At 40.9% G+C, this 19,073-nt stretch overlaps 1 protein-coding gene across 2 annotated transcripts in view; it reads right to left on the reverse strand.

The window, feature by feature from the left end:
• Window positions 1–19,073, reverse strand: part of QTGAL (queuosine-tRNA galactosyltransferase) — a 287,216-nt gene that overhangs the window by 59,380 nt on the left and 208,763 nt on the right. For both annotated transcript variants that reach the window (XM_077833125.1, XM_077833124.1), the window contains exon 7: window positions 2,917–3,012. In XM_077833125.1, the coding sequence (XP_077689251.1) occupies window positions 2,917–3,012 (96 nt within the window). The remainder of the gene's footprint in view (window positions 1–2,916; window positions 3,013–19,073) is intronic.

The following is a 19,073-nucleotide window of genomic DNA, read 5'->3' on the forward strand; positions in this document are numbered from 1 at the left end:
AAGTTTCCCAAAGAGAAAACTTTCACATACTAAGCTCAAAAATTGTAAATAAAATCTTGCCACTCGTTCCAATAACAGAGGTCACTAAATTTAATTTGTGTGGGATGGATGCACTCCAGGAAGTCTCTCTCTTCAGTTTTCTGATAAAGTTCCTCAAAAATACATTCATTATACCACCATCCTCCTACCTCTGGATGTACTGTAGAGAGGACACTATCCTAAATAAAGTGGTTGTCATTAAAATCTTTATATTCTTGCCTAGATTTCAGTGGTATTCCATATTACTCAGCATACCATGAACACATATTAAAATCAGTTACTTGCAAGGCAATTATATGAAAGTTAGTAGAGTCAGTCAGTCAGCTTTACTGGATAACTTGCTTTCTCTACTTCAAAATATTTCAACCCTGGCTCTTATGATTAAATAACTAAATATTCTCCTCACTTACATATAATGGAACTGAACAAACATAATTAAATACATATAACAGTGATAGCCATTCCATTCTACTTATTTACATTGTGTAATAGGATTTTTATCATTGTACTTGGATAGCGCACAAAGTATATTTGTAATTGTGCCCTTTGATGTACAGTCAAGATTTTTAGTCACAAGTAGACAAGCCCCATTTCAGAAGAAGTCATTTATAATTCTGTTTGGATATTGCAATAATGCTAATGCAGAGAAAATATGTCTTTGTAGTGAATGAACATCTTGAAGGAGAGGAAGTTTGTTAATAAAATGGAGTCTTCGTAAGCAAATGCTTTAAATTTCCCATGAAGCATTGGGAAAATTAGATATACTTTACTAATAAGAAGGATTTAGACATTGGTTAACATTTGATTATTCCATGTGCTTTGTTTACTTAGTTCTTCAAATCACAACCTCTCCAACATTTGACATATGAAGAACAGGTGTTCAGATTTAATTCCAAGTGAGAAATGCAGCTTTTTGGTATGGAAACAGTTTTGCAAATGGAAAGACTAGAATCTAGAGATTTCTTGATCTATTTCTCTGTTTACTGGCAGCAACCTGACACCTGTAGATTGCATAATTAATACTAACTCAAGAAGGTGGAGAGATATGATTAACAAGTCAGATGATGAGTCAAGTCAACATATACACAAACAAAGACAACCCAGTGTTGACCAGTAACTCTGTTCCCATTGTTGCGTATGGCAAATCTCCCATTTATTCCAAAGGGAAGAGCTAGGCCAACGCTGTGCACTTCTGAAAATCCCACCTCAATGGTTAAGGATGAGATGACTTGGGAAATTGCTGCTTTCCTCCCTTGTCACAATCCTGCAGTTGTGGGCAGTGGAAGCATTTGAACAAGAGACTCCCGGGTTTAGAGATGAGGGGGCTATTAGCAGGGCATTTTCTTTGAAGGTCCCTGGTCTCCAGAACTCAATCCCGTCTGTCTGCCAGAGACTGGATTTGTTGATCTCCTCGACACCCCAACAAAGCTACTCTTGTCCCACCAGGTGTTCGGGGAGGGAGTAAACTGTGGGAAATGAGGCTAAATTTAAGGATTTTTTTTTATTATTATTGACTGGCAGGTAACTATTATGTGTGTATTACCTATATCATAAATCCAAAAACCCTTAGACTTGGCATTGCGGCCATTTAAGGTGATCACTTTTACTCACAGGAGGCACGTATGCTGTAAAATAAAATTTAAAAAGTAGGAAGGCAAAAAACCCAAACCATATTAGCATAGTTACAGGGCAAGGCTCAAGAGGTGATTTAAGTCAAATGGGTATTCTTCAGATAATGGAAAGTCAACCCCAGGGTAAAGCGAGCGAGAGAGAGAGAGAGAGAGACACAGAGACAGAGACAGAGAGATAAAGAAAAGTCATATGGTCTGTCTACTGGATAGGGCATTGGATTGACTCAGGAGACCTGGGTCCTATTCCAAGCTCTGCCACTGACCTGCTGTGTGATCTTGGGCAAAACATTTCACCACTTGGACTTTGTTTCCCCTCCCACCCTTCTCCATCTTTTCTATTTGGACTGTAAACTCTTTGGGATAGCGATTCTCTCTCACCATATATTTTTACAGTGCCTAGCACAACGGGGCCTCACTGTCAGCTGGGGTCAGTAGGTGGTACTGTAAATCTAATAACAGCAATGATAATAATCTAGTATTGTAATAAGTAGTACATAAATTAGAGTAGGAATTACCTTCAGCAGTACTGCAATGCTATGTCTGGCAGTATTACATACAAGTATTCAGAAACAAAGTAGAATATAAGTGTGCTGGTTAATTATCAGAATGTCCTTCCATCACACAGGATATGTCTACACAGCAGCTAGGAGGTGAGACTCCCAGCTCAGTTATACGTACATTGCAAGCTCTGTTTGAGCTAACACATAAAACTAGCAGTGAGTTTGCAGTGGCACAGGCAGCAGCTCAGGTTAACTGCCCAAGTTGTACAAAGGAGGTTGGGCAGGATTATACTCAGGTGGCTTGCCTGAGCTGCTCTCTGTGCCACTGTGGCCACACTGCTATTTTTAGGCCCTAATTCAAGCACAGTTAGTGCATGTATGTCTATCCGAGCTGGGAATCACACCCCATAGCTGATGCATAGACGTAACCAATGTTGTTTCAGCGCTGTGCGCCAAAGCCTTAACTCTAGAAACACACCAAAAAGCTGGAGGAGTGTTTGTTTATGAACTGAAGTCTTTTCTGAAATTTGCAAGCCAGAAGAGGAAATGCTTTTCCTCAGTTTTATCCCCTGTAGTATTTGAGTTTAGTTATCCACACATGAACTAACATTCTGTGGCCCATTTAATAGCAATAGGAAAAGACCTCTTGAGAGCATAACGCTACCAATTGTCCTGCTAACACACAATTCTTAACAAAATGGAATCAAGAATGGAGTATCAATTTTGTTTCTATCAGTAGCACTTACCTTCCCACCCTCATTAAATTTGCCCACGTGACAAAACCATTCTCGGGAGCAGAACCAGGTAGGCATGATCACAGTGGGTCCATGGGAGGTAAACACCTAGGGAAAAAAGTGAAACCTTAGTGAAAAGGAAGAATAGTCCTAACAGATATACTCTTTGATAATAAAGTTTATTTTCATTTATTAACTTATGCCCTTGTCCTGCAAAGACTTAGGCTTATCTTGGACTTAAAACACATCAGAAGCCCCATTAAATTCACTGAGACTACTCATGTACTTAAAGTTCAGCACCTGCACAAGTCTTTGCAGAATCATGGCCTAAAAAATGAAATCTAGTATTTCCCACTTCATTATACTGTAGCACTGTGACTGTTCCTATTGGTAATAGCAAGTTTTACAACAAATCCAAAAATCTTGAAACTATAATTCAAGTTTTGAGAGATCCACCACAACTGAAATTCTACTAGTTTTACTAAAAATACTAATCTTAATAATGAAAGTACATATATAATGGAAAGTCTGTGTCCAGTGTGCTTTCAGAAAGCACAAAATTACAAACTTTGATCTATCTTCTATGATTTTCTGTGGAAAATTGGGGAAACTGAAGTACAGCTTGATTTTAAACCAGAACAATATGTATACAGTACTTAATGCTACCTGTTTAAACTAAAAGTCTTGGAAAGAAACATATGATTTGATAGACAACATGAATATAGTTATTAATTTTAAATTTTTGAATGCTCACAGCTTCAATGACTAGCACCAACACAGCAAGGAACTGTACATAGTCAACCTTTGCTGCCTTAAACAAACATGCCATAAACCCAACTATGAAATAAACCAGAATATCCGGATTATGTCAGATAAACAAATTATCACTTTTATTACAAGGAAAAATATCTAGCAAACCAGGAGACTGAACTTGTCAAACAGAAATCTGACGTTAAAAAGGCATATTGTGTCCAGCTCCAAAGAAAGTTATTTGTACAAGCAGGTTTATGGAAACAGAAAAATAAACAAATTTAATGCCAGTTTCAATCACTAATGAAAATATATTTGTTTCCAGAAGATCATTTCAAAGTATACTATAGATGCAATAATTAATATTACTCTACAGCTAAAATTCTCCAACTTGGTTGCATAAACTTAGCCTTCCGAATCCATAGTTAGATACCTGTTGCTCTCATTAATTACAATATGAGCTGGGGTTGCTCAGTTCCTCAGGCCACTTTTCTTTTTAGATGGATAAATAGGGATTTAGGATCTTAACTTTAGGCCCACAGATTCAAGTCTTTTAAATTTAGTTCCATATTGAGGCACCTAGGGATGGTATTTTTAAAAACATCTAAGTGACTTTGTAACACAAGTCCCACTATAAGGGCTTGTCTTCACTACTGGGGTAAGTTGACCTAATTTACACTACTCCAGCTATGTGAATAACGTAGCTGGAGTCGACCTAGCTTAGCTTGACTTACCCAGGTGTCTTCACTGCGCTGCGTCAACAGGAGACACTCTCCGGTCAACTTCCCTTTCTTCTCAGAGAGGTGAAATACTGGGGTCGACCGCAGAGTGCTCTGCCATCGATTTAGTGGGTTTTCACTAGACCTGCTAAATCGACCCCTGCTGCATCAATTGCAGCAGCATCCATCTCCCTGTAGTGAAGACCAGTCCTAAGTCAATAGTCCTGTGCTGAGACTTGTGCTGCTAAGTCACTGAAGCATATTTGAATATCCCATCACTAAACAGAAATGGCCTGCCTTTCAGAGGGGCTAAGTACCAGACACTCCCAGTGAAGACATCGGGAGCTGAAGGGCACTCAGCACCTCTGAAAAATCAGACCACTTTTATTTAGGTGCTTAAATATGGATTTAGGCACCTAAGTTGGAAAATCATGGCTTATATGTATAAAAGTGTATATGCTGCCAGTATTTTCCTGTGAAACAACCTGTTGGCAGATGTTGATTCTGATGGGAGATGCTGAGCCTGGCAACGAATTAGCAGGTGTTGATCAGCTGACTCACTATTGCAAGTACTTATTAGCTCCACCATAGATACCAAGGAAGTGGGAGTGCCCAAGGTGGAACCGTAGGATGAAAAAAGCTTAGGAAGAAACATTGGACTGCAACTGAATGGAAACTTCTTTATCATTAAAGCAAAATTCCAGAAGCGGGACAAGTATGCTAAATGTATTTGAAGGTGAAGGAGACTGGAAAAGCCACTTGCTCACTACAGCCCTGATTCAACAGAGCACTTAAGCATGTGCTTAACTTTAAGCAATGCAAATAGTCTAATTAACTCCAATGAGACTAATCAGATTCTCCTAAGGGTCAATGCTGATATTTTGGACAACCTTTATTTCATCACAACATATAGAACACCTAATGAGACTGGTTATAAGTAAGGCTATGTTTTAGTCATGGGCATTTTTAGTAAAGGTAATGGACAGGTCACGGGCAGTAAACAAAAATTCACAGCCCATGACTTATCCTATATACCCTGATTAAATCTTGGGTGCTCTGGGGCAGGGGCGGCCCAGAGGCACCGTGGGTGCTCTGGAGGTGCTCTGTGGGGGGACCCCTGCTTCTGCGGGGGGAGGGGGGAGTTGCTGCTGACAGGTTTCCTACCTGGTTCCACGGGGCTCCCCAGAAACAGCAATATTTCCCTTGGATCCTAGGTGGAGGTGCGGCCAGGGGGTACTGTGCACTCTCCACGCCCCAAGCGCCGGCTCCGCAGCACCGATTGGCCAGGAACCATGGCCAATGGGAGCTTTGGGAGTGGCGCCTGCAGGCGGAGGCACTGTGCAGAGCTGCCTGACCGCACCTTCATTTGGGGGCCGAGGCACATGGTGCTGCTTCCGGGGAGCCCCCCGAGGTAAGCGCCACCCGGAGCCCTCACCCCCTCCTGTGCCCCAACTCCCTGCCCCAGCTCTGAGCTCCCTTCCACGTCCAAACTCCTGCTGCTGCTGGGGGAGGGAGGCATGGAGGCTTGAGACTGCCCCAGCAGCAGCCAGTGTGGCTGGCCCCGGGCTGCGCCAGCTCCTCAGGTGGCTGCTGCAGAAGTCCTGGAAGGTCATGGAATTTGTGATTTCTGTGACCTCCGTGACAGACTCTCAGCCTTATTTATAAGCCAAAACAAATCATTTATGTGTATGGACAGAGCATGAAAACGTTCTTTGCATCTCTTATAAGGATTTGTTCTCACATATGCACAGTAATGCAGATGTTTTTATGCAATTTATATACACTGACCTGTACAAGTACAGTACTGTCAGTTTACATGGGTATTCAAGCAACATTTTAAGGATAAACCAATGTTCTGTATATTTCTTTGGAGATGCAAATAATTTTTACATGGTTAGGTTGAGAACAGGGCTAAAATTAATCTAATGATAGATGTATTAACTTGAGCAACACCTGGTCATGCCAATAAAGTTATTCATGGTGAAAACAATGGGGAGTGAGTTGGTTGATGACTATGGAAAAGGAGACTAAGAACTTTATTATTTATTATCCTGAAGGAAATTGTCCAGGACAATCACTACAAGGAAGCTGTACAGTTACTGATGAATAACTATTTTTTGTTCTTAGTTTTTTAATTCTCTGCATCGTTGCTCCATAAGAACGGCCATAGTGGGTCAGACCAAAGGTCCAGCTAGCCCAGTATCCTGTCTTCCGACAGTGGCCAATGCCACGTGCCCCAGAGGGAATGAGCAGAACAGGTGATCTATCCCTTTTCACCCATTCCCAGCTTCTGTCAAACAGAGGCTAGTGATACCATCCCTGCCCATCCTGCCTAATAGCCATTGATGGACCTATTTTCCATTAACTTATTTAGTTCTTTTTTGAACGATGTTATAGTCTTGGCCTTCACAACGTCCTCTGGCAAAGAGTTCCACAGGTTGACTGTGTGTTGTGCGAAGAAATACTTCCTTTTGTTTGTTTTAAACCTGCTGCCTATTAATTTCATTAGGTGACCCCTAGTTCTTCTGTTATGAGGAGTAAATAACACTTCCTTATTTACTTTCTCCACACCAGTCATGATTTTATAGACCTCTATCATAGACGTCTTTAGTCATTTATTTTCTAAGCTAAAATTCCCAGTCTTATTAACCTCTCCTCATATGGCAACTATTCCATATTCCTAATTATTTTTGTTGCCCTTTTCTGTAACTTATCCAACTCCAGTGTATCTTTTTTGAGATGGAGCGATCACATCTGCATGCAGTATTCAAGATGTGGGAGTACCATAAATTTATACAGAGGCAATATTATATTTTCTTATTATCTATCCCTTTCTTAATGATGCCCATTATTCTCTTAGCTTTTTGGACTGCTGCTACACATTGGGTGGATGTTTTCAGAGAACTATCGACAATGACGCCAAGATCTCTTTCTTGAGTGGTAACAGCTAATTTAGGCTCCATCATTTTATATGTATAGTTGGGATTATGTTTTTGCAATGTGCATTGACTTTGCATTTATCAACATTGAATTTCATCTGCCATTTGATTGCCCGCTCACCCAGTTTTGTGAGGTCCCTTTGTAACTCTTCGCATTCTGCTTTGCACTTAACTATTTTGACTAGTTTTGTATCATCTGCAAATTTTGCCACCTCACCGTTTACCCCTTTTCCCAGATCATTTATGAATACGCTGAACAGTACTGGTCCAAGTAAAGAACTCTGAGGAACACCACTATTTACCTCTCACCATTCTGAAAACGGACCATTTGTTCCTACCCTTTGTTTTCTATCTTTTAACCAGTTACTGATCCACAAGAGAACCTTCCCTCTTATCTCAAGACACCTATTTTGCTTAAGAGCCTTTGGTGAGGAACCCTGTCAAAGGCTTTTTGAAAATCTAAGTACACTATATCCATTGGATCACCCTTGTGCACATGCTTGTTGACCTTCTCAAAGAATTCTAGTGGATTGGTGAGGCATGATTTCCCTTTATAAAACCCATGTTCTCTCTTCCCCAACAAATGATGTTCATCTGTGTGTCTGATAATTCTGTTCTTTACTATAGTTTCAACCAGTTTGCCCTGTATTGAAGTTAGGCCTACCAGCCTGTAGTTGCCAGGATCACCTCTGGAGCCTTTTTTCTTTAAGTGGCATCACATCCAGTCATCTTGTACAGAAGCTGATTAAAAGGATAGGTTACAGACCACAGTTAGTAGCTCCATGTAGTAGAATAGATTTTGACACATATATAATCAGTTTGATGAAATTAGAGTTAGTTTAACTGCTAAAAGTTATAGATACTAATGAAAGAAACAAACAAACAAACAAAAACATTAACACAATATGAAGCAATAAAAGTCTCCCACAACCCAAAACATTCTGTTCCAGTGCTTTTAAAAGCTAGAAGCTGAATACCTGTCATCAAACCAAACAGACTGAAATATTTTGTTTCTCAAACTCCTAAAATTATAGTGTAGCAATTTCAAACAAAAGACATGATATGCAACAGAATGGATGTATTGTAATTTACAACATGTTATTACCGGGATCACATCACTTCTGATTGACGCTTTTAAAAAGAAATCCAAAACTAACAAACAAAATCAAATCACTCACTGAAATCAGACAAGGCCACTTTTGGTCCCATATGGTGCCATTTAGGAAAGTCTAGCTCTATGATGGAACAAATGTCTAGCAAGTTGAAGGGCACACATTTCAATGCAATATTTTTAGAACATACTATTGCCATATATAAGAAAAATATGAAAACTATTCAGATGCTTGCCTGTCCCCCACAGGAACTTTATCAGGATGATATATAACAAATGTAGAGAACAGTGACAAAAAATGACCTTGGTAGTTCTAGATCAAAATTTTACATAGGTAAGGTAAACCCCTCCACTCATGGATGTGTACTTGTTAATTAAAGAATACTTAGTACCTTGCAAGATCAGAATCTATGATTCTCTGTGCGAGCCAGCTGCATTAGCTAGGGATAGTATGCACAACCCTCATAGGTAAGGGAAGCACCATTGTCTAGTGAATAGGGCACTGGAGTGAGACTCAAGAGACCTGGGTTCAATTCCCAACTCTGCCACTGGGTGACCTTGGGCAAAGTCACTTCCCTCCCTGTGCCTCAGTTTATCTATCTGTAAAATGGAGATAACAACACATCTCCTTTATAAAGTACTTTCAGATCTTTGGGTGTATAGTACTATGTAAGAGCTAAATATTATTAGGTCCAGATGATATATTACAGCACAGAAAGGTTAGAGTGGCTGCAAAGCATCCTACTTTGGATCAGAGACATGTAGCTATGGAATCAATTATAAAACCAGGGCTTGCAGATGCACATTTTTAATGATACACCTGTAAAGAAGGGAAGATATAAGAAGCTACTGTCTCCTTGGAGGGCAACTGAAAGTAGGTCAGGTACTTTATCTTGGAATTTCCATATTTTCAAATGTTGGGTGTTTTAAGTTTAATCCTGATTTTTTAAGATGTTTTTTGAAAACAATATTTTTGCTTTCCCTGCCATGACCCCATAAACCAATTCCACACGCTAAAGTCCTTCCCAAACTAAGCAATGCTCTAGAATTAGAGTTGGTCAGGAATTTTGCCAGTTACTCAGACTCAGAGCAAGTAATAAGACTGTGACATCTGACTTCAGGCTAAGGATTTCCTTCAAGAAGAGGACCATGGGAGAGAAAGGGACATTGGCTGGAAATCATAGAAGATTAGGGTTGGAAGAAACCTCAGGAGGTCATCTAGTCCAACCCCTTATTCACAGCAGGACCAATCTCAACTAAATCATCCCAGCCAGGGCTTTGTCAAGCCAGACCTTTAAAATCTCTAAGGATGAAGATTCTACCACCTCCCTAGGTAACTCATTCCAGTGCTTCACCACATCAAGGAAGAGGAGAAGGGATGAGACAGCTCTTTAAGTAGCAGTGACAGAACATTCAGACTGCAAGTACTGGCAATCATGGGAAGGAGACTTGGGTGGGAAAAAAGCCTTTTAAAGCACAGTAGCACTTATTATTATTACAGTAGCCCCTGCAAGCCCTAGTTATGGACCAGGACCCCACTGACCATTGCAATGGTTCTGGCAGTGTTTCCCAAAGTTTTGAAAGCTGAGCTTGCTTCAGGAAATAAAATCTATCAAGAAATCCCACCATGTGCAGTTAAAGACCTACCCATTCACATATACATCTTCTGCAGCATTGGAACACTGGGTTATGATTTTGTTCAGACAGATGCGAGAGCCTTTGTTTGGCCTGCTCTGGATTTTTTCCAAACTATTTTTCATATCCCCCGTCATTGTACATATTTGCTGAAACACTGCAAAGTTGGTAGAATGGGTTAATAGGGTCTGCAATAAAAACATTCTGTAAGTTACCTGGTCCAGGTTTTATTGCTGAATTGTTGTTGGGGTTTTTTTTTAGATTGCAATGGTTGCAACCAGAGAAACAAACAAGACAGTCTCACCATACCCAGAATGTTAACCAATAAGAAATCTCCACAGTCTGCATTACAGCCATACTAACCAACACATTATACAATTAATGTCAGAGAGATTTGTGACCTCCCCTTGATCCCGATCCAAGGCTGCTGCATTGCACCCTCTCCAGGAGCTGTCTCCTACTTGGTTCTGTTCCCCCACTCCTTACACACCCGCCACCCAACAGGTCTCATGCCACTTGCTACTGTGCCTCCTTCCGGGGTGCCTCTCCTGACTGTTTCCCCTGGGCATCACATGCTGAGCAGCAGCCACAGCCTGGCATCCCTCCCCACTGCTTCTTGCAGTGGAGAAAACACAGGTAGAGTCTCCTGTGGGACTGATTGCTCGCAAAGACCCTGATGGCAGGGAGAATTTACTCAGCACTGACTGTCCAGGGTTACTGTGCTTCTGCCACTCCTGTGGTATCAGGAATGCAGGTACTAGCATCAGAGGCCCAGAAGCTCCGCACACACCAAGTGCCAGTGCTGCCGTCAAACGCAATGATAATACAGGAGCACCTGTGTGTAGGGAAGAAAGGGACAGGGCTCAAGGGAAAAGGGACTGGATGGGTTGACAGGGGGTTGGGACTCATGAGAGACAGGGGATTTGGTGCTACCTCTGCCAGTAAATAACAATTACAAACACAGGAGGTGAGAGTTTTTTGGTTGTAAACAGGAGTCTCCCTGGTATACTGGGAGACTTGGTCAGTCTGGTTACAGCACAGCTATATTATAACTAGGTTTGGTTTTCTCAGAGACCTGCCTACTTCTGCTTACCAAACAGCTGTTTTATAATTTCCTGTATTCTCTCAGTTCCCAGTCCTGCCTCCCTAATGGACCCTGCACATCTGGGTGAGGTCTACATAAGGAGTTAATTCCCTGCTTACAGGAAAGCAAGCAGGGCCTTTGTGTTCTATCACAAACATTGTCAAAAGTCTTGTCATGTTTATACTCTATGTCAGCTAAAGTTGCTGTTATTTAGAATGTATTATGAGCTCTGAGAATTAGCTAATTATAAACAACAGGCCAAAAGAAAACAATAATTTGTTAAAAACAATAGTACAGGTTAACTATCAGTGAAGGTATAGATCTTAACCAGATTTTGGAATTCCTAAACAATATCATCAAGATTCTGCATGCACCATTATCATAATCAAATTGTAATCCAGTTACATAAAGTTCCAAATAGAAAATGACATAACTGTACAGCAATCTTCACAATTTAATGAAGTAATCTGTTAAACCATCTACACCTAACAATCTTGTATTGTCAACAGGTTTTGTTCTTGGCGGTAAGTCTCTGGGTTTAGTTTAATCAGATCTGTGCTCACTAATTATTCTTAGTGGAATCACTCTAAATTCCAAAAGAAAATTTTAGGAACAAGGGCTGAAAATATCATAAATTGTTTTACTCCTCAAAACCAGATTGAGGACGTAGGTCATATAATATTTTTTAATTACATTAACATTGTGAATAAAATCACATGTGATTTTAGGCCCACAGAGGCATGTGCTTCAGGTGATGTCAGCGTCTGACGAGAAACAAATTCATGTACTCTGAGTGATGTTCATCTGTTTACAGGGGTCTTCAAGGAAAGGATTATCTGCTTACCCAGTGGATCAGAATCCAACACACAGGTGTCAAATGGATAAATGCAGCTGGTGGGATACTTTATCATATTCTCTCATGCAGGAGCAAAACAGGAAACAGGGAGATAGTTCACAAGTTCACATGAGTAAGATATTGAGTCAGCAACTCTACCTGCCATCCAGCATTTGTGAAAAATAAATAGGTTTAGACAAAATAAAGTGATCTTCTCTGATACTTTAAGAGGTTAAGGCACTACTCCAGCTTGTGAGCGTACTAGCCTTTCACTTCTGGTGTTCGTGTTAGGAATCAGACCCGCATGCGTGTATATTTGGCATCATCATCCTGCCCTGAAGTAAGGAGAACAAAGATTTATCAAACAAAACCACAACACAGTTCACTGAAGCTTTAAAAACCTAAAAATTGATTCCAGTTTGATTTGGCTTGTGCAGAAGGCCTGAGTTGGTTCTTATGGTATCTGAACTGATTTTGCCCATTCCTATTCCCTTACAGACATTTGTCAGTATCACCAAACCAACGCTTGCTTCACCTTGACTGTTAAGCCCTGTTCCAGAAAAGCCCCAGACTGGAACAGCAGGGGGTGAAGCTCAGAAACAAGGCCTGCTGAAATGTATATGGAAAGCTGTTGATTGTACTGCATATAACAACTGCCTGATACAGGTTTGATTCAAGTCAGCACTACTAATCCTTCAGTCTCAAGACTATGTGCACCTGAAAACAATTTTGAGGGGAAAATTCTTTCTTTTAGACACTAGAAAATTAAGTGATTTATCATGAGATAGTGAAAGATAAATAAAATAGATCTATTACAGGCAAAGTCAGCAAAATTAATACAAAAATTCAAGAGAAGACAGCAAAAAGATGGGTCTTGTCCTGAGAGACACAGAAGCCAGTGAAAGTTAAGAGCACTCCACACCTTCCAGAAACCAATTTGGGCCAGATCCTGGAAGACTGACCACTCACACTGACTTCTTCACCAACTGTGGACTGACTTAATCAGGAGTTGCTGGTTCTCAGTACCCCAACAAAGGCATTTAGTATCTTGCCGGTAGTGCCCAACTTTAGCAGTAGATTTATTGTGCACTGTGTTGTCAAGGTGATAACTTGAAAAGTTTTTTGTGTGGTTTCATACAAGATATAACTTGCTTTTAGTTTTGTTTATTAAAACAAGCTTTTGAAAATCACTTCCCAGTCATCAGTTTTAACTTCAGTAAAACCAGTGTTTTAATTTATCATTGTATAAAGCTTATTATCTTGAACACTCCAGTATAGTCACCATGCCAAGACCTGTAGTATTTCTTACTCAACAGCAAATGCACAGATCCAGTTTTCACTCAGCGTACAGGTGTGTCAGTCCTTTTCTCCAATATAAGCAAATAAGCAACTTATCATAGACTTTAATAGCTAGTTCTTGTTGAACATTTCCCGTTCACATGCTGTGTGTGAATACTCCCAAGTTCCAGGTATTTCAATTAAATCAAAGCAAACGATTATCAATTCGTAAGCAACTCCCCCTACCCTCCTGCAACTCAGAGACAGAGGCCAGCCATAAAAACAGTCCCCATCCTCTCCCAAGGGCAGGCACTACTTCCTGATGCACTAGCCACTCCAGAGAGGCCAGAAGAGGAGAGTGGGATCATAGCTACCCAAGTACAAGCCTGCCTGAACTCCTGGGTCCATACAGCCCTTGCTGCCATCCTTGCCATAATGTCGACACTGCTATTTTTAGTGCACTAGCACAAGCGGAGTTAACATGTGCCTATCTACCCAGGCTGAGAGGCATGCTCCCAACTGCAGTATAGGCACACCCTTTATGAATCAAGCCCCCTCTCCATGGAGAGCACTGAAACCAGTTTGAAGAGGGTGAGTCAGACTGAGAGACCCTCAGATACAGGAAGATCTGGGCTTGCTAGAAGAATTTAAGTTGGTTTCTTTTCTGTCTCTGCAACTTAAGAAGAAAGCACGTCTAACTTAGCTTGTAGTGAAGCACAAGATAAGATAAGATTAAATGTGCAAGTAGGATGTTTGTTTTAAAATCTCCTTTTTTCTAATGCTTACTTCCAACTCCTAAATAAAAATCCTTTGTTTTAAGGAGGCTGATGGCCAATATCACTGGTCACAGCTTCCCGAACCCCAGTCAGAATTGCAGTTTGATAAGCACTGAGTACAGAATAGCATACCTGGGTCCTGGTCTAAGAGTGGAAGAATTGAGATTCCAGTCTGAAACAGGTAAGAACAAGAGGCCAAACACCTGAGATGGGAAACCAGACAGGGGACAAAGATGCAGTTAGCCCCATAACCAAGACACTTATCAGTCCTAAGTAAACTGCTTTCTTTTTCCTTGCTGAAGTAGTGTTTTTCTACTTTAAGTGAAGATGAATGACTTCACATGACAACAACCACCCAGCCAATAATATATTTCTATTTCTACAGCCAAACCCTGGATCGGTGGGAACTCTCTTTGTTTGGTGATCATGGGATGAGAAGAGGATCATATATACATATTAATGCCAAGATTTGCAGTTTACTGGACAAACTGGTAAAACCTCATCATGAAATGGTTCAAAAATTAAGCTGTAAGTGCAGATCTGGCTTCTCAGATGAGATAATGAATTTATTCTTCATTTTCTGGCTTGCCTTAGGGAAGCTTAAGTCATACTTTTAGCAATCTGTGGCTTTTGAGTCAGTCACATCAGCTTGATTTCCAAAAGCTGTGGAGAGAAAATGCCAACTGACAGGGTGTTTCAGAGCATTCTTAACTAAATGGATAAATTGCCTCGTGTCTCTAAAAGACTTGCGTGGGTGTCTTTATTCAGTGACACTGTGCAGTATGCATCAGTCTATTGAGTAAGTTCACATTGCTATGCAAAAATGTTTATGGAACAAAGGTCCTTCTGTCACTACTCACTGATGCCTCTTCAGTTCATTTGATTCGGTTGCTTTAAGTTACTGATGTTGAGAACAAGATAGCACCATGTTTTTTATGCTGAATTTCTCAGAAACTGAGCACTCCTCCTTTATGGGCAGCTTTCTTTGGTAGCATCTAGGATAGGGTTCCCAACTCTGACTGAAGCTATTCCGGGAGATATTTTTTTCCCCAACATGACGTAATGTCATTTTCTTAAAATATCCTGTTAAAATCTCCAGGATTTCTTTCAGTAGTCACCAGCAGATTGATGCTAGTTCCGGGAGACTCCAGGCCAATCCTGGAGGGTTGGCAAGCCTACTTCTGAACAGAAAACCAGTAAGGTTGTGAAGGCTTCTGCTATATTAGGAACAACACTGTGACACTGTAGTCTCAGCCTGATGCTGAGACTGCAGTCTTCCCCCTAGTTAGTGTAACACTATTCTAATGTTTTCCCAGATGAGTCTCTACATAAGCTTTGGCATATGCAGAAAGGAGCAGCCAAATTCTTTATCCTTACTAAGATCATATGTGAATCCCATGCTTCAGGTAATAGTTTGGATGCTGTTTAACCTGAGTTGCACAAAATTTACCACGACCCAGGATATTTTTCATAAGCCCCTTTTGATTTTCTAGTGACACAAATTTCTTTTCTCCACCATGTCATGTCATGCAGTTTAAAGATGCAGCATGCTCATGTGCTCCTCCTGTTTTTGTCTTTATTACTTTTGCTACTAAATGGAAAAGTGAGTCAAGGCAACCTATACCTGTACCATCCTGTGACCCTAGTAATAGGGCTTATTGCCAGTGCTTGGCATAGATAGAGGGGATGTCCTCCTTCTGGCCGTCGTTGGTGTTTGTCCAGATTAAAGTTAAAAGATCCCATAGCACTGTGTCAGTGATAAGTAATGTTCTAGACCAGGAGTTCTCAAACTTCATTGCACCACGACCCCTTTCTAACAACAAAAATTACTACATGACCCCAAGAGGTGGGAATGAAGTCTGAGCCTGCCCGAGCCCCACTGCCCTGGCAGGGGGGCCAAAGCCAAAACCTAAGGGCTTCAGCCCCAGGTGGGGAGGCTGTTACCTGAGCCCCGCCAGCCCTGGTGACTCAATTAAAATGGGGTCATAACTCACAGTTTGAGAACCGTTGTTCTAGACAATTTTCCCCTTGTCAGTAAAATAGGTTTGAATGTCCAAAGCTGTATGTGAGCTATAGCTGAGAATTTTACAGCTGATGTTTTTGCCTACAAAGTCACTGTATTTTGGCATTTCTTTGTAAAGTACTTGGGGATAGGTATAAAAGGTATTCTATAAAACAAAACTTTCATGATTCACAGGTTCAGCCATATGATATCACTGCATTGGACAAAATATCATCCTCATCACTGATTATTTACAGAGTGCCATAGATGTCCATGAATAAACAAAAGACAGGGTCACTGCCTCAAGTTGGTTACAATCCCAGTTAGATACTATTTACAACAGCACATAGGAATATGCAAGCAGTGGTGAATGTATTACATTTCATGCATGGACTTCTTCTGCAAGCATATATAGTAACTTTGGTTAATCTTAGCAGTAAATATAGTGACATAAAAAGTTGATCTTTGGTTTTTATTTTATCTTGATGTGCAGTTTAAACTATAAGTTTAAAAAGAAAAATTATCACTAATTTTTTAAAGTACATTTTTAACACTGTTAAGTATATCTAACCAAACTGCCTTGAGGGACATGTTGCATGAATCATTCACATAAATCCCTGCCTCTCTCCACCCCCACCATCCCCACACTTCCCACTGTAAGTGACTGGAGGAATTGGTAGGAGGGTAAAGGAGAGAGAGATTTGCTTGTATCAGTTGGTGTAACAAACTCTCTTGTCCCTCACTGTTTATTACCTGCCAACCAAGGACACCAATTTTAAGGACAGCAAACACGGCGGTCCTTTGTATGATGATTCTTAAATATGAAATATTACATAAATAGAAGTTTCCATCCAGTATAAAAGTTGGATATCAAACCCCAAAATTTGGGTCACAGTGTGTGGATGGTATGACTAATTTAGGGAAATAAATTATTGTGGACTATCCAAACAATTAGTTGCATGTTCCTAGTATGACCTAACAGCAGATGCCTTTCCTTCCCCCTCCTCTTTCCCTAATAAAGCCAGCTTCTAATGATGATAACATATTAACCTTCTGCTTAGTGCTGAAATTAAGAGAATCTCAGCTAGCAAAAGGAATTGTGTATATAGTTTCAGGAAGTTATCACAGGTCTGGCACCCTGTTATTTTCCTGAATAAACTGTTAAAAAGTCATCTTTTAGCATTCGTGCCTCAACAAGCTTCTCCAATGCTTGGAAAGGTTCCAGTGCTTAACAAGTCAAGTGTTTATAAAACAGGAATTATTCCATCCAGTAAAATGAAATACTCAGTACCTAAAGGTTATCTACACAACTTCTAGAAGTTTTGCGGTTTATGCTGGACTTGTGCCTCAGAAGGGAAAGGAAAGAACCTGTTTAAAGTCATATTAACAAACTGTAAAGGAGAACAAAATTTTTGTGTCAAGACATCACAAAGACCAATGTTTATGTAATAAATCTTTAAGAATGGGCTTAATATTTGACTTGCTTTCATTTTATGCAACAGAGCCACATAGTTATTTACAACCTTAGCATGATGAAAGATAGACAGACAGAATCCTTTTCATAACTGAAATAGCAAGTAATCTCAAGCTATTGTAGATCACATAGAGTTAGATTTACACAAGGATGCACCTCTGATGAAAGGCTGTGTAAAAATGGCAATTGGACAGGCAACTGACTTTCACATACTTAGTTTCTCAACAGGTGGTGCTAAGGGGCGCCACAGTGCAGGGCAACCGCACCTGTATTTTCCCCTCAAAGGTCCAGCAAGACCACTCACTCTCAGGCTTCTAGCTCTCCTGCCATTGCCTTTCTGAGCGAGACCCACATCTCTCTCCCTTCTGAATGGGATTTTTCCAGGCGGCACAGTTCCCTGCCTTCATTGTGTCATTCCACCAGAGGCAGGCTGTCCAAGCACACCTGCTTGCTTTCTCTTCAGAGACTGACAGAGTGATTGTCAACAGTTATAAATTACCGCACAGTTCTTTTTATGGAAGCCTATTTTATTCTTAAGGTAAAAGCACTACAGAGAAAACATATTAAAATCCATACAAGAACCTAGACGCATGCTAATAAGCTTACCAGAATTAACCCCAAATTAACATGGGCTCTGGCAGGAGCAGTCCTTCAAACCCCCCACCCAAGAGGGATTCTTTGTGGTTACACGTTCATCACAGCTTCAGCTCAGAACAAGCACTTAATCTTATGGGACATCAGTAAACATGAACTGGCTCCTGTCCATTTGCTGGAGTAGGAAAAAGGCAACAAGCCAATTTAAAACCAGGCTATTTATCCAAAAATCTTTTCTTTGTCTGCTGGTCCATGGAGAATCCAGTTTGGACTAGTACAGCGGTTCTCAAACTGTGAGTCAGGACCCCGAAGTGGGGTGTCAGACTTGCTGGGTCCCCAGGTCAAAGCCGAAGCCCAAGCCACACCACGCGGAGCCGAACCCCAAGGGCTTCAGCTCTGGGGAGTGGGGCTCAGGCTTCAAGGTTACAGGCCTCCTGTGACAGGGCTGTAGTCCTCAGGCTTGGCTTGGCTTTGCCCCCTCACACCCAGAGCGGTGGGGCTTGGGCTTTGTCCCCCTCCCCCGCTGTCTAGGGTGGCAGGGTTCCTGTGGGCTCAGGCTTTGGTCCCCGCTCCTGGGGTCATATAGTAATTTTATTGTCAGAAGGTGGTCGCAATGCAATGAAGTTTGAGAACCCTTGGACTAGTATATGTGCACCTCTCCAGGCAATGGCTTCACAGCATTGAGAACCAGAGGAATTAAAGTAGCATTTACCCCCTCCTCCTAACTAGAGAAACCCCCTTAATCTTAAAAGTTCACATTGTTTCAAAAGGTCCTTTGAAGATCCTTGCAATCCCACAACAGTATATAACCAGTTGCATTTTTAATACAATGAACTCCAAAGATGTTAAACTTAATTCAATAAGGTTTAATTGAATTCACTGAAATTTGTCCAGGATATTGTCCATCTGTCACAAGGAGTACATAAACTCCTGTGGGCTTAAATAAGTCATGGGGGGGAAGGATAGCATCCA

This window comes from Eretmochelys imbricata, chromosome 14, assembly GCF_965152235.1.
Source record: "Eretmochelys imbricata isolate rEreImb1 chromosome 14, rEreImb1.hap1, whole genome shotgun sequence".
In the NCBI taxonomy this organism is placed as follows: Eukaryota; Metazoa; Chordata; order Testudines; family Cheloniidae; genus Eretmochelys; species Eretmochelys imbricata.